This window comes from Leuciscus leuciscus (assembly GCF_965113295.1).
Source record: "Leuciscus leuciscus genome assembly, chromosome: 24".
Taxonomy (NCBI): Eukaryota; Metazoa; Chordata; class Actinopteri; order Cypriniformes; family Leuciscidae; genus Leuciscus; species Leuciscus leuciscus.
Window position 1 is genome coordinate 26463738 of NC_138723.1, and position 17015 is coordinate 26480752.

The 17015-nt window shown below is 38.9% G+C and overlaps 1 protein-coding gene across 2 annotated transcripts; it reads left to right on the forward strand.

The window, feature by feature from the left end:
• The first annotated feature begins 1500 nt into the window (after positions 1-1500).
• npy8ar (neuropeptide Y receptor Y8a) lies at positions 1501-16297 on the forward strand. 2 transcript variants are annotated; one of them, XM_082157634.1, is made up of 3 exons: positions 1501-1715; positions 10091-10194; positions 13885-16297. In XM_082157634.1, the coding sequence occupies exons 2-3, from the start codon at positions 10178-10180 to the stop codon at positions 15143-15145; spliced, it is 1278 nt and encodes a 425-aa protein (XP_082013760.1). In that variant the 5' UTR covers positions 1501-1715; positions 10091-10177; the 3' UTR covers positions 15146-16297. The 2 variants fall into 2 exon arrangements, with proteins under 2 accessions (XP_082013760.1, XP_082013761.1); XM_082157635.1 differs by lacking the exon at positions 10091-10194.
• Positions 16298-17015: the final 718 nt, after the last annotated feature.

Consider the following 17015-nt stretch of genomic DNA (forward strand, 5'->3'; position numbering starts at 1 on the left):
AAATGGAGCCTGAGTAATTAATTTTGACCCTTAATTGGGTCAAGGAACAAAACGTCGGGAAAAAGTAATAAGCTACTCTGCATTGTACATCTGTTTGACTATCTAATCTTTGAAGTATATATTTTGTGGTAGTTCCAGCTGCTGAATAGCTCGTGTGAACGACATTCTCACTGAATATTAAGTGAACTATAAATACTTTTTCTCCTCACTCTCTTTTCTCAAAAGTTTCTTTATGCTGCAGTAGAATGAGATATAATGTTGTTGAATAAATGGGATTTTAGATAAATCATAACTGGAAAAAAACCATAAAGATTATTTTATATAACCTCTGGTCGGAGAAGTACAGAATAATATTTCTGTTTCAATCTACAATCAATGTGCACTGAAGGTAAAAATGCAGATGCTATCATATTGAGCTTTTTTTATATGATCTAACTATTAAAATGACTTTTGCTGGTTTAATTTAATTATTAAACGGTGTGGTGGCACGTATAATTCAAAGTGACCCCCCTCCATTTTTCTACAATAATTATAGACATGCATAATTTATAACTTCATAACTGAGAGGCCCATGCTGACACTGATTAATGCATTTTGTTCTAGGCCTGTTAAGTTATTAAAAGAAATACATAAAAAAAAAAAAAATACAAACATGAGCACACCTCTACTAAGATTTGACATGTAGCCTATATGACATTTTTTGTGGGGCTTGAAGTCAAAAAGGACTAAGTGGCATGCGTTTAAATACTTAAATAAAATAAAAATAGATTAAGTAGATTAAAAACAAAATTATAGCTGAAAACGTTTGTCAATTAAATAAAAACCAGTTGGGCGTAACCAAGGTGCTATAGGGTGTAACTACGCAGGCAGGAAGCCATTGTTGTCATGGGAAGAAAGTCGAAAACAGAGGAGTCGTGGATCGTTGTGTCTGTGAAGTTAATTAACTTAAATAACGTAAAGTTAATTAACTTTTTTTTTATTATTATTATTAGCCTACATATTTCGACATTTGATAATGATATAAAGGCGCATTTTCTTCAGGTCAAACGGAATAGGCTAACCCTGAGAAAACATCTTGATATTGCTCTAGCCTTCTCTCCTAACGTTTTTTGGAAAAAAAATATTGCGTGATAGCCTGTGTATTCGACGTGCAAGACAAATAGCCTATATGTCCTGATAGTTAGGCGACTCCATTTGAGATTTTTATTTGGTTTTAAATTTAATGGCACCATATTCGTTCTTAATGTAAAGTTCACCCACCTACAATATCGATGTTGAAAAACGTAATTTAAATGACGAGACATCTATTTTCAGCCAATAATAGCCTAACAACACAGTGGCATTACAGCAATGACCTATCATCAGTTAGCCTCTTAATTAACCATCTTATTAATTAACCTTTCTCACAGCATTCAGCGCGACAAAGTCTGTTTACCGAGAGCTCCAAACAACAACCAATCGAGTGATGAGGTGCTCGCGAGAGGGGGATGACACCAAATTCACGTCCACGCAAAGTTTCTCAGCATTTCATCTTGACACTCTCTGCCCATCTGTACGCATGAAGTCTCGTTGAGAGAATCAGACAGATGCTGATGCTGTTACATTGAGTTTCAGCAAATTCCTCCTCCTCCTCCTCCTCCTCCTCCTCCGTCAGTCGAGTTCGGGCTCTCCGCCGCACTGTCGGTATCAGCGCAGGAGAAAATACAGCTGGACTGGTAAGATTGCTTATATCGTGAATATATCGTGCTGTAGAGGTTTAGAAATAACATAAACTCAGTTGTATGCATGATGTGTGAACATCTGAGCAGATTTGCGACATGAACACAGTTTAAAAGCGTCTGGAATTTTAATGATTCCTTGCATTTCTGTGTTGAGTTATGCAACTGATTTTATCATCTGAATCTTGGCATGTGATATGAAATGTGTGTTTATTGACTTTTAGATAAAAATAAGCCATGAATTGATCAGAAACGCTAAATGATCCTTGAGGTATTTTAAAGAAACTTCATTAAAATAACAGAAAAAGTCATTAAAAATGTGTGTCCAACAATCCAGTATCTGAGCATAATCTCAATTCAGGAAGCATTATGTGAAATGTTGATATCTGTTGATGGAAATTATAAGTGAAAGGAGGTGAGAGCATTTTCACCTTTTCCACCAAGTTGGAATTTGAGACTTGATAGAATGATCTAGTAGTTGACAGCTGAATGTGATGAGGAAACAGTCGGAGCAAATAGTAATTCTGGGAACGATTAACCACTACCGCACTAGAGATTTCCACAAGTGGGATTTAAAATATAATATTTGGCTTTTGCTTGTCAGGGTGCATTAAAAATATAATCTCAGAAAATAATGAGTGTTTTTTTTTTTTTTTTTTTGGTCAAGACTAGACACAGGGATTGTTCGGTAATGCAGCTTGAGAGACAAAAGATTAATGTTAGGATGAGAGGTATGTTATTGCACTTTATATAGATTAAGAATCCTTCCAGCCCTTGTGGAGTGTTTATCTTGGTGTCTCTCTCTCTGCAATTTGATAGACAGGTGTGAAAGGATCTCAAGTTAATGGTTATTACACTGTCCTTTCATCTTAAAATAGACCATTCCTGGAGATATTCTCATGACCGTATCACAATTCAGACAGACCCTTCAGTCAAGACATGGTGTGGGGCAGTTGTCACCTAAGTCATCATAAGATTAGTTTTCGGACGGCACCTCCCCTCGCATTATCCGGAATTCAAGGGGTTGTGCTTGTAATCTTCAATGTTATTGCATATTAGCAACACTTCACATTGAACTGCATTTTCTTAGAGGATTACATGCACAAGATGGAAGAATAGTAATGGCAGGACATCATTTTAATCTCTTTTTAAATTAAAATCTGCACAGAAAGAATTAAGAAACAATAACAGATGGCCATAGCAGTTTTAGTTTATGGAGCTTAAAAAGGAAACCTCAACTGGTGGATTAATATTAATAGAAATAGGGGGAAAACGATGCCCTAAATGTACTAAATAAAATGCATCTAACCATGTAATTGTGTTTAGTTGGGGTAGCAATATAAATAGACATGTCAACTTTAAAAGGGAGAAGAAATGCAGCAAATATATTTTGCTCTTGACGTCGAAGGCTCAAATTTATGTAAATTGGTTGACGTCAGATAAATTAGGTTTGTGTTATAAGAATTATGAACAAAACTTCAAAAGGTAAAAGAAAATACAGAGTAGTAGACTATATCACAATGTGGTGTAAGGGTGTGTTCACACTTGGCATGTTTGGTTCGATTAAAGCGAATCCTGGTGCGATTGCTCTGTTAGTGCGGTTCATTTGAATAAGCGTGAACGCAGCCGTCCGAACCCTGGTGAACGCGAGATCGCTGAAAAGATGGGTCTCGATCCGCTTCCAAACAAACTCTGTTGAGGTTTGAATGACATATGAATGCAACGTGGACCACAGACATGTAAATGAACCAAAAACCGGACATGATGCCACGAGATGCGACAGAAATGGACAGAATGCTCAAGCATACCTATTTTTTCTCGTCATATTCGCGATGTTGCTAATCACAGGTTGTCAGAACCGCTTCTCGTCACAGCTGATCTTCGTTTGTGTGTGACGGAGGGATTCCTGCCGCTGTTTTAACTCCTTTACACATTTTATAAGCTCTTCACGAGTTCTCAGCTGGCCAAAATACCATCATATGTAGGCTACGCACATACATTGAGCGCATTTAGCACAGAACAAAGCATTGTTTTGGATGTTCGGTAAGTTCAGTTGTGAAATATACTTAAAGGGATGGTTCGGAGTAAAATCAACCTAGGGTCCTTTGCACCATGACCTCGAGCCAAACACCCCCTTAGAAGCTTTTTTTCCCTTGGTCGAACATTATTAAAGTTAGAGCTTATTTAGAGATATCAGCCGAATGGCTTAGTGCAGGCGCTAATGGGTCCAAAGTTGTATCTCGTAAATTACCCCACTAACCTTATGCATCGCTTTCTGCCAGGACTTTTACAGGCTTTTACCAAATCATGGAAGTGACCTCGACGTCCAGGTTAGCGGTAGCATAAGCCATCAGGCAAGTGTTATTTAAATAAACTCCTGATGTACTTACAAACTTTCCAATGCCTCGTTTTATGAGTAGAGAACCTATTTGTACTACTGTAGAAGTTTGGTATCATTCTGGGCATTATTAGTGGGGTAATTTACGAGATACAACCTTGGATCCATTAGCGCCTGCACTAAGCCTTTCGGCTGATATCTCTAAATAAGCTCTAACTTTAATAATGTTCGACCAAGGGAAAAAAGCTTCTGGGGGGTGTTTGGCTCAAGGTCATGGTGCAAAGGACCCTAGGTTGATTTTACTCCGAATCATCCCTTTAATAAAGGCTGACCAATCAGGTTGTGAACACATCCCTATGCCTTTAGATTTGGTATCTTTAGGCAGGTGTTAAAATGCCAATGTGAATGCTAAGCGGACCATCATTAAATGTTTTTATTTTATTTATTTGTATCCAGAACAAACAAACCAAACTAAAATTGTGAACACACCCTAAGAGGTGATTTTGGGTTGGTTTGGTTCATACTTGATGTTCAATATAAAATCTGCATCCTGCAGCAAAACAAGTTGAGAACCGGGGCAATGTACAGGGTGTATAGATTGTAGACCATTGATTAGTCATGTAGGACTACCTTTCATATTTTTCTGCAGAGGACCAAGAGGTTCAAGGTTGAAAAAAGAAAAAAGTCTTTACATGTGCTGTGTTGAGGGATTTCATAATGAACAGAGATCATACTGTACATATGTCTGTTGGATGTGAAACCACATCAGCCACTGAGGGGAAACATTCCCGTCCTTAAAAGGTGCTGATGAAAACATCAAAGGTCAGTGATGGATGTAATAGATTTTGATGGATTGTCAAACTTCATCAGTCGAATGAAGATGAAGTGTCTAAAAAAGCTATATTCTTATAGTACACTTGTGTTATGCTTTAGCCATCCCCCGGTGCATTTTCAACACCCGTTTTCCAAGAACCAAGGTGACACCAGGAGATTCACCCTGCAGCAATTACTGGATGGGGTGAAGTTGGAGATGATGTGTGGCCTGAGTTTTTACTACAGCCCCGTGGCCCAAAATCTGACATTTTAAAGAAAAGCTTGTATTTACGCTTGTCTTTGATGAAAGATACACAGCTAAGATGCATCTTAAAATGTAAAAGTTCAGTCAAAAATCAACGTGATGTTGATTAAAACCTTTTGAATGAATATGGATGCTGCTCTTTTTCATACGTAATGGAATATTTATGTGTTTTTTAAAACGGTTAGTTCCAATCCTTGATTCTGATTGGTCAATAGCTGTGTTTTATTCACGATATGTTTATGGTCAGGTACTATTTTTTTTTTTCAGCGGAAGGCTTTTAGTGATTTTACTTAATGAAAGTTGCATAGAAACATATTTTTCGGCTTTAATATGTGTATTGTGTGGTAACCGTTTTATAAAAGCAATAAGGTACTTGAGGCTAGTGCTGTATCGTGAATAATTAACGGCTGAAGGGGTTGCACAACGCCCTTCGGCCGTGACTTATTCACGATACAGCACAGCCTCTCGTACCTTGGGGTCAGTATTTTTTTCATGTTTTTGAAAGAAGTCTTTATTTGATCAAAAATACATTAAATACAATAATATTGTGAAATATAAATTCACAATATCAAATATTATTTCACAATTTAAAAGAACCGTTTTCCCATTTGATTATATTTTCAAATGTTATTTATTCCTGTGATGCAAAGCTGGATTTTCAGCATCATTAACTTACTCCAGTCTTCAGTGTCACATGATCCTTCATAAATCATTCTATGCTGATTTTCTATTCAAGAAACATTTATTATTATTATCAATGTTGAAAACATGTTGTGCTGCTTAATATTTTTGTGGAAACAGTGATGCGTCTTTTTTCAGGATTCCTTGATTAATATAAAGTTCAAAAGAACGCCATTTATTAAAAAATTTTAAAACACTTTTGTTCAATTTAATGTATTCTTCCTTGCTGAATTAACTTATATAAAAAAATATTACCAATCCAAAACTTGTTAATGGTAGTGTGTGTGTGTGTGTGTGTGTGTGTGTGTGTGTGTGTGTGTGTGTGTGTGTGTGTGTGTGTGTGTGTGTATTATATGCATATATACACAGATTTTAAGGATCTGTTGAAAGAGAATAGTGACCAGGTTTAAGGGTGAGTAAATGACAGCATTTAAATTTTTGGGTGAACTGAAATGGCTCCTTTAAAGGTATTTTAATACCCTTTTCCCCACATAGCTTTATTCTTTATTTCTGAAACGGCTCCTTTTAAGGTATTTTAATACCTTTTTTCCCCACATAGCTTTATTCTTTATTTCCTGCTATTCATGTCCTCCCAAATAATAGACTACACTAGAGCAGCTGTTCTTCAACCCTGATTTTCCGATAAATTGACTTGTCTCTGTGTAGTTGGCCTGCCCAGATGGATTTAAACCACATCGCCTTGGGCCACTTTGTTGTATTTCAGCAGTGTTATTACCTTCAGTGTGCGTCCTGTGTAGTGAATTGCCCTTCCACCATCCTATAGGGAGACACATATTTATGGAAACTCTTGTGTTCCTCAGAACTGATGTGAATCCACTACAGCAGAGAATCTGGCATTTCCTCTTCAATCAGAGGGCTTCTGTGGCCATGAACCCGCATCAATAACACTGTTGTTCAGCTGTTATGTGCCACATGTCATTGTCCTTCTGCTGAAGGTCGAGAGAGCTCATGTCAAAGAAAGAGAGAGAGATAATGTCCTGCTATCCAGGGTTGTTGAAATGTGTAATTGCCATCTGTGTAAAGAACATAATGAGTGGAAATGTGGTTGTATGGTCAGAATAGCTCAGGGATACGATTCTCAATCAAGATGTGATTCCATCCTTGACAGCTACATTATATATATATATATATTTTTTTTTTAACAAATTAGAGTTGAAAAAAAAAGATGTCTAGATGTCTTTAGATATAACTATGGTCTCTCCTTGAATGTAAATGAGTTTTCTTCATTTATATTATTATCCATCAGGTGAACATGGTCAAAACAATTGGTCAGATGATTTAGAAAAGCACTAGCACAATGTAGCTGTCTTCAAACAAAAATGTTTTTATATGCTATTCGAGCAAATCAACCTAAATGGTTTACTTACAGTTGCCGTGTCATTCCAAACCTCAGATTTTTTCTTCTTCTATGAAACACAAAAGAAGATATTTACAAAGTCATTTGACACCACTGACATCGTAAAAAAAGAAAAGAAAAAAAAAGGTTAGAACAACATAAGGGTGAGTAAAGATTAATCTTTACTCTTCAAAGATTAAATAGGAGAAAGTATTTTATCGGAGAAAAAAATTACACACTTCAGCAAGACAATTATTTTAAGGAATGGTTTGATTAGGTTTGATCACTCCCGTTATAATTTGTTGATTCGACAGTTCCATCAATAGTCTGTTTAATCAGAGGTTGTGCTTAGCCTGGCATAACTCAAGGTCATTATGAAGCTGTCAATTTCCCAAGTGACTCACAGATGCTAATATGAGTCAAATATCTTTCTAATAACGAGAGCGCAATAAAGTACCAATAAAAAGGTTGCCAGAAAAAACATTAATGTTCCACTGAGTTGGTAATGGTATAGTAAAGGTAATGCTTGTTGTCTGACTTTGATAGTGGTAGTTGTCATTAGCTTATTAGCTGCTCTTCAAGCGGTCCCGGAGCCAGGACACACCACATGGGGGGGCTTTTATAATTCTTTTTCTTAATGCGCTTGAGATCATGTGAAGCATTTTAACCTCCCAGATTCAAGCGAATGACAAGAAACGTGCAGCTACAGTGAAAATGACAGGATCCAAATCCAAATCATGAGGAAAGATCGAATAAACTACTAGGGCCAATCGTGACCTGTTCCTGGAGATCTGCCTATACCTGCAGAGTTCAGTTCTAACCCTGATCCAACAAGCCTGTCTGTGAAGCAAGACAAAACTTGTAGTCCATTATAACATCTACAAAGACAGCCTTCATGCTTTCAATATGGAACTAGGCAAAGCTAGACAGACTTTCTTCTCAAATTTTATAAACAGCAATTTAAACACACGCACTCTTTTTGCTACTGTAGAGAGACTGACAAACCCCCCAAGCCAGATTCCCAGTGAAATGCTCTCAGACAACAAGTGCAGTGAGTTTGCTTCTTTCTTCTCTGAGAAAATCAATAATATCAGAAAGGTGATCAGCACATCCTTGAGTTGCGCTGGGGTCAGACAGATCAGACCACCTGAGAAAGTAGTTACTATGTCTGATTTCAAAGAAATTGATGGCAAAATTTGGAAGAAACCGTACAGCACCTTAAAACATCAACATGCGCTCTTGACACACTTCCCACATCTTTTTTCAAAAGTGTGTTAAACAGTTTAGAAGAAGATCTTCTAGAAGTGGTAAATGCCTCACTTCTCTCTGGGAGTTTTCCAAACTCCCTGAAAACTGCAGTTGTCAAGCCCCTCCTGAAAAAGAGCAATCTGGATAAGACCATATTAAGCAACTATAGACCGATTTCAAATCTTCCTTTCATAGGCAAGATCATTGAACAAGTTGTCTTCAATCAGCTGAACAAATTCTTATGCTCGAATGGATACTTCAATCTGGTTTCCGACCGCATCACAGCACAGAGACGGCGCTCATAAAGATAATAAACGATATTTGCTTAAATACTGATTCAGGCAAATTATCAGTGCTGGTACTACTCGACCTCAGTGCTGCATTTGACACTGTCGATCATAACATACTTCTTGACAGGCTGGAAAACTGGATGGGGCTTTCTGGGATAGTCCTAAAATGGTTCAGGTCATACTTAGATGGGAGAGGTTATTATGTGAGTATAGGAGACCATAAGTCTGAGTGGACATCCATGACATGCGGAGTTCCTCAAGGCTCAATTCTTGCGCCACTCCTGTTCAACCTGTATATGCTCCCAATGAGCCAAATAATGAGAAATAACCAAATTGCTTACCACAGCTATGCAGACGACACACAGCTGTACTTAGCCCTATCGCCTAACGATTACAGCCCCATTGACTCCCTGTGCCGATGCATTGATGAAGTCAACAGTTGGATGTGCCAAAACTTTCTTCAGTTAAACAAAGACAAAACTGAAGTCATTGCATTTGGAAACAAAGATGAAGTTCTCAAGGTGAGCGCATACCTTCACTCTAGGGGGTCAAATAACTAAAAATCAAGTCAGGAATCTTGGTGTGACACTAGAGTCAGACCTTAGTTTCAGTAGTCATGTCAAAGCAATAACTAAATCAGCATACTATCATCTGAAAAATATTGCAAGAATTAGATGCTTTGTTTCCAGACAAGACTTAGAGAAACTTGTGCATGCTTTCATCACCAGCAGGGTGGATTATTGTAATGGACTCCTCACTGGCCTTCCCAAAAAGACCATAAGACAGTTGCAGCTCATACGCTAGGATTCTGAGCAGAACCAGAAAATATGAACATATCACACCAGTCCTCAGGTCTTTACACTGGCTCCCAGTTAAATTTAGGATTGATTTTAAAGTATTATTACTGGTATATAAATCATTCAATGGCCTAGGACCTCAATACATTGCAGATATGCTCACTTTATATAAACCCAACAGATCACTCAGATCATTAGGATCATATCAGCTAGAAATACCAAGGGTTCACTCTAAACATGGTGAGTCTGCTTTTAGCTATTATGCTGGAACCAGCTTCCAGAAGACATCAGATGTGCTCCTACTGTAGTCACTTTCAAATCCATAACACTTCTGTTGAGCTATGCATTTACTGAATGAATGCCACTGTTCGTCCGACTGTTTGTACTGTACTGTATTTTATTTTATTTTTCTAAACTGTTTTAATTATTCTTATTTCTTTTTATTATTTCTTTTAATTTCTTCTATGTAAAGCACTTTGAATTGCCATTGTGTATGAAATGTGCTATATAAATAAACTTGCCTTGCCTTGCCTTGCCTAATTATCAAGTGTCTTAATTAGCTGGTTCAATTGTGTTTGATCAGGGTTGGAGATGATCTGTGCAGGAAGGTCTCCAGGAACAGGATTGGGCGCCCCTGTACTAGAGCATCTGTCAAACCTTTTCAAGGTTAATGGAAGAAGAAAGCAGGTTGGCAAAATTCACTCTTTTGTTTTCTGACTGAATCTATCTGACCTTGTAGACAGTCAGCAGCTCACAAATAGTGATAAATGTCCTGTTGTGTTTTGGCTTCCTGTGAGAAGAGTTTTACATAAGCTTTAGTTAAAGGGACAGTTCACACAAAAATGAACATTTTGTCATAATTTTCTCGTGTTGTTGCATGTTGTTTGGCTTTTTTTCTTGGAACACAAAAGGATATTTTGTTGCCTTTGAATGAAAGTGGATGGGCAGGGGCTATCAAGGCAATATATATATTATTAAAAAAAATACATCACTATAATAGTATTTCAAATGACTTTTATGAGTTAATTCAGGTCTTTTTGTTTAGCAGTGGTGGTCACCATTTACGTTCATTGTATGGACCAGCTTGGACATTCTGCTATAATTATTTAATATATATATAAAATTCCGCTTAAAAAAAAAAAGTCATACCGGTTTGGAAATGACATGAGGGTGAATAAATAATGACAAAATCTTCATATTTGGGTGAATAGTTCCCTTAAGTGTCTTTTTTGATTTTTATTCTGTACCTCAGCTTGATTTAGATGCCTGCTAAAAATACTTGTTTTCATTCATTTTTGTCTTTTTGGTGTATTCATTTCTTTTTTTATCCCAAACGACAATGCATTTGATTTGCACAAGTAGTGAATCTCTGTGAGCGGTTATGAAAGCATGTCGCTCAGACTTGTCTGTGTGATATGAAAATTAGATGATTAATTTAGTTCTGCCTTATATAATTTCACACACTCCCTTAAATTCTTGAGTCATTCTCTCCACACACACAAACCTCCGATGCAGCTGCCTGTGATATATGCCAATATATTTCAGAGAGACAGCATGTCAGCGCTGTGGTAATACGATATTTTGTATCCTGTGAAGGACACATCTATCAAAGATATCACATATCAGTATATCATATTCTCATATCTGACCTCTATCTTAGAATGTAGTGCTTTTAAAAATGCTAGGTTGTTTCAACCCATGTTTAGAGAGATCTAACATATAGGGAACAGAATAGACTATTTAGACTGACAACCTAGCAACCACTTAGAACAGTTTAGCAACCACATAGAAATGCCCTGTCAACCTTGCAGAACACTCTAGTAATCACCTGGCAAGCACCCAAAATGTCTAGAAGCCACATAGCAACACCCTAGCAACCATTTAGAACACTTTGGCCACTGATAACAGTACCCGGGCAACCACCCAAAATGTCTAGCAGCCACATGGCAACACCCTAGCAACCACTCAGAACGCCTGGACTGCCTTGTAACTAGGGTTGGGTATCGCTTTAATTTGAACAATTCCGATTCTTATTGATTCCTTTATGATCATTCACATTTATTCTAAGTCTTATTGCAAAACATTTCATTTTAGCTGAATACCATGAACAAAAATCAACAGGCTAATAAATAAGACTTACACAAGGAATTTTTGCCTATGGACTCAGTATAGTATCGGGAACTATTCAATATGAGAGGCGGCCTTCACATTTTGTGTGCGCAAGACAGAAAACAGAACGCAAGTCTTCTTGCGCTTGAATGGTTTAAAGTCATTTGAATGCACACAAAGGAATCGATAAGAGGAATTAATTTTTTTATTTTATAACAAGTATCTGTATGACCTCACAAGTATGACCTTCAGTATTGATTTTCGATTCCCAACCCTACTTGACACCACCTAAAATGTCTACCTGCCACAAAGCCACACCCTAGAAACCAATCAGAACACTCTATTAAACATCTGGCAACCACCCAAAATGTCGGCAATGGCCTACTAACCACTTAAGCTGCTTCATAACAATGTCCTAGCAACCACTTATAATGTCTAGCAGCCACATATCTACACCCTAGTAACCACTCAGAACACTTTGCATAGCAGTGCCCTGGAAATCACCCAAAACATCTAGCAGCCACGTAGAAACACCCTAGAAACCACTCAGGCAACGGCCTAGCAACTACTCAGAACACTTTAGCTACTGCATTGAGAGCCCCCTGGTCTTGTTTTGCCAAAAGCAACATACTCTTTTGCTGCCTTAAGCATTGGTATTTCATTTGTGAAATGCAAATTGTAGAGCACTTCTTTAAAAGATTATGTGTGATAAATTATGCTCTTTAGAGCTGTGAAGGATTGAAACTGTGGAGTAGATAAACTCAATAAGGCATTCCCTGAATCAGCTTCCCTCTCCATGTGAGATGAATGACGTAATAAGCTGGTGTGAAACTCTTGACAGTTGGTTTGGAGGAGCGAGAGGATATTAGCCGCGGCTTAATTACAACACTTACTCAATCCAAGTGAAACTCAGAGTGGCCGGCTCGGGGAATAAATTAGCTAAAGTGACTGCGAGAGTAAAATATTTTATGCGATTGATACCAATCTGTATGCATTACAGAAGTCAAATGAAGTCACTTTATATGCCGTGCTTATTCAAGTATGTGGAGTAATAGAACGAAGGAAGGAAACAATTCTACAATTTCATCTAAAAATTGTTTTTGAGAAAGCATCCCTAATACATACTATGCAAACATATATAAGTCGTCATGAAATCAAAATAGACACTATCTACTTTCTTAGTGGACATTTACTAGTGATGTGGTGAACAATTAACATGTGCAAGTTAATACACAGAAAAAAATAGTTTGTCGTGGTAAACTTTAATCAAAATCTAAAAAAGTTGCTTCCACTCGAGAATGGTGTTCCCTCTCCGATGTTCCTCCAGAGAGAGAGAGTTGCGTCAACTCCGTTCACTCCAATTGACCGTTTTTCTTTTTTTTTTACAGCAATGGCTTCCCAGAAGTAGCGGCAAATACACCGTAGAATTGCAGCGTAACAGACAGCTTGTGATGCATCTGTGATGCATCTTACATGTTCTCCTATTTCTTGTTATGCACAAATAGCTAGGACAATGCAATAGAAAGATGTATTTTCTATGAATGTCACTGTATTATTTGACAGTGTCCAGTTTTCCTGTCTCATGTTCAATTCAGACTGCTAACTAAAGCATAATTTCTTTGGCTACGGCACGGTAGATTCAGTAGCATAGCGTGGCCTCAAAAATATTTGGTTCTAGTATTTCATTGAATAAGGTTCTCAATATCCATCCCTTCAGATTGACTGAGGTTGACAAGGTAAACCGGTCAAATACTGTGTAAAAATGTGCTGATACATTGGCAGCTTTTAAATCAGTAGTTTGTGATATGAATATTTTTATCACATCATCACATAAAAGCCATTTGAGGCCAAAGAAAAGAGAACTTGGAGATAAAAGGGATAAAGAGAGAATACTCATGAGAGAGACCTCCATCTGTCAGCTTAACGGACAGGATGACCTGTCAACATCCCAAGGGAGTTTTTGCACAGAGTATTAGTTGAGTTTATGCCATTATTAGAGCATAACGAATCAGATGTTTTGGTGGACATATGCATAAACTAATTTATGAAATGATAAGGTGAAAATACTGTAGAGAGATTTGCAGTGTTTTCTCCTTAAACAAGATCTGTCTGCTCAGATTTCAAGACCACAAACATCTGTTGGATTAAGGGGTTTAACCTCTCCCAGAGATTCACTTGTTGAGTTAAATCCTTTCCTATTAAATCCCTCTCAACATATTGCACATTTTAATGCCAGCTAATGGTCTTTACATGCTCCTTTTCCTCCAGGTCAACCAAATGGCCGTCTGCGAATAAATGCAAGGACCTCAACAATGAGTCAACTTTCTTATGGTGTTTGAAGAGTGGACGCTTCTGTGAACGCCTAGCTGTTTCTCATTCAACTTTGGAACTTATGGAGGCCTCTCCAACCTCAGACAACATCAGCAACACCTCAGCTGTGTTGGGCCAGAGAACATGGGTGGATTCCAACGTGTGCCCTCCCTCTGTGAGTGGCACAACCCTTCTGATCGTGGCCTACAGCACTGTTATAGCGGTGGGCTTGGTGGGCAACACTTGTCTGGTCTTCATCATATCCAGACAAAAAGAGATGAGAAACGTCACCAACATCCTCATCGCCAACCTCTCCTGCTCCGACATCCTCATGTGCGTGGTGTGCCTCCCCGTGACGGTCATCTACACGCTCATGGACCGCTGGATCTTGGGTGAGACGCTGTGCAAGGTCACGCCATTTGTGCAGTGCATGTCCGTCACAGTCTCCATCTTCTCGTTGGTCCTCATCGCGTTGGAGCGGCATCAACTCATCATCCACCCCACCGGCTGGACGCCCGCGGCAGGCCATTCGTACCTGGCCGTGGCCGTCACCTGGATGGTGGCCTGCTTCATTTCCCTACCCTTCCTGTCCTTTAATATCCTAACTAACGCCCCATTCCAGAACCTCAGCCTGCCGTTCAACCCATTCAGCGACCACGTCATTTGCATGGAGCTCTGGCCGTCCGAACGCAACCGTTTGGCGTACACCACCTCGCTTCTGCTTTTCCAATACTGCCTGCCCCTGCTTCTCATTTTAGTCTGTTACTTGCGCATATTCCTGCGTCTGCGCAGACGGAAGGAGATGGTGGAGCAGGCCACCGAGGCCCGGCAGAGAAAAGCACGGGGCGCTCAACGCATCAATGCCATGTTGGTCTTAATCGTAGTCGCTTTTGCTCTCTGCTGGCTCCCGCTCAATGTTTTCAACACCATCTTTGACTGGTACCACCAGGTGCTTCCTTCTTGCCAGCATGACGTCATCTTCTCCGCCTGCCACCTGATGGCCATGGCGTCTACCTGTGTGAACCCGGTGGTGTACGGCTTCCTCAACACCAACTTCCAGAAGGAGCTGAAGGCGACGCTCCAGCGCTGCCATTGCGGCTGGGGCGTTCCGGAGACCTACGAGAGCTTCCCACTTTCGACGGTGGCCACCGATGTCACTAAGGTTTCGTCCATGCAGCAGGGCTCTCTGGGCAGATCGGAACAGTGCGCTCACTGCTAAAGAGACTGCAGGAACGGAGAAGAGAACAAGGGGAGGGGTTGAGGATGAGCTGGCACTGTTTCCATGGAGATGTGGAATTGCTGTGTGGGTTTCTGCATCAGTTCATACCCAAGAGATCTAAAAACAACCTCTACCAACTGTTGCCGTGTTTTCCGGGGTCCAGGTCTGCGTGTTCCTACGAGGAACACAGCGTGATGTTTTGTTAAAGACAGCTACGGTAGTCAGGGCATCATTCCTTTCCTCAAGTACGACTTGTACGGGATAAATGTTCCATCAAGAATGTGATTATTCCTCTGATGATGCTTTCAAGCTGTTGTGTTATGAGAGTAAGGACTGATTTATGAGACTGGATTGTTTTAGCGCTCATTGCGCGCCAGACGTTTCGCATCAAACAGGAAGGTGTTAAAATGAAATTACTTTTCATGTTCAGTTCTTTTAGTTCTTTGTTAAAATCTCTTTAGCAGTGAGTTGGTGCCCTGACCAAAGTATTTATTCTTTTCATGTCAGGTTTTGTTGTTGTTGTTGTTGTTTATTGAATTAGAACTATTACTATTTATTGTGTTGCTTTGGTGAGATCGCTTACGCTGCATTTGAACTTTGAATTGTGCCTCTGTAATGTTGGGAAACATATTAAACGTTTGAGCATCGGTGTTAACAACACACCCATCTTCTGCTACAATAGATACATGACTGTACCAATGCCAGTTTGGTATTACACATTTTCTTGATGATCGAAGTCAAAGCAAAGTTAAGTTTCTACAAAAGTGTTTGGTGTTGACGTTCTTGTTGCCTTATGAATACTAGTTCTGAAAGCGCAAATAAATTAGGAAACATGACATCCATGTACTTCTCTTCTGTCACTTCTTGTTTCTCTTGTTAAACTTCACTCTCTTGTGTGGCGACATCCCTGGTAATTGCATTGAACGCTCATTCTCCAAGCTCATTACTGAAGATGAAATCATTTGCATATACAGCAGGAGTGTCTGTATTACCGATGCATGAACCACTAAATGCATGTTTACAGAAAGAAATCTTTTATGCAGGTAACATTCCACCTGAGGCATCTTCCTTTAGATGCCCGTCAAGGTATCGAGTCGAGTTTGCCTCTTTAGAAACAGATTGCCATCTGAGAGGCAATTTTCCTGGCTTGCATAACGGCAACAACGTAACAGCAATTTCATCACAGATACAAGAGTAAATGTTTTATAGCATTCCTGTGGTGATGGAAAAATATGGGGAATATTAAAATGTATGATTCTCATTTTACAGATGCTGTAGTGACATTGCATTCAAGGTATAGCTTATATATATGCATATGTACATTTATTTTAAATGATTTTTTTAATAATAAAAAAAATCCTTTTGATTTTTTGGGGGTGAAATGTAACCTTGACATGTTCTTGAAAGGTTTCATGTGATTTTTTAAACATAATCATTAACCGTAAAACATATAAATGTCTTTTTCATTCAAAAGTTCATTGGTGAAAGGGGCATCTTACATTTTGTCATAGAGAGTTAAATTTATGCTAGATCATGCCGCTCTTCAATGCGCTGTCCAGAACATGACATCCCAGGTGATAAAATCACAGCCATTCGTGCGTGAACGGTGTCCAGGTCAAGGAGTCCTGTTTAGAGGTGTTACTAATCTCAGGCCACTTGATCTGCTGTCTCACGTGTCCCATTTCTCTTTCACTGCTGTGCCGTGGTTTCCTATTAAAGGAGATGAAACGTGTGGCACACAGATAAAAGCTTTTTGGCCAACCTTGTTTTCTCATTCTTGATAAGATGCACTTATTTTAAATTGCCATTGATTTCCAGCAGGTCACTAATAATATCCGAAAGTGAAGTGTTTGAAGACAATCCATTGGTT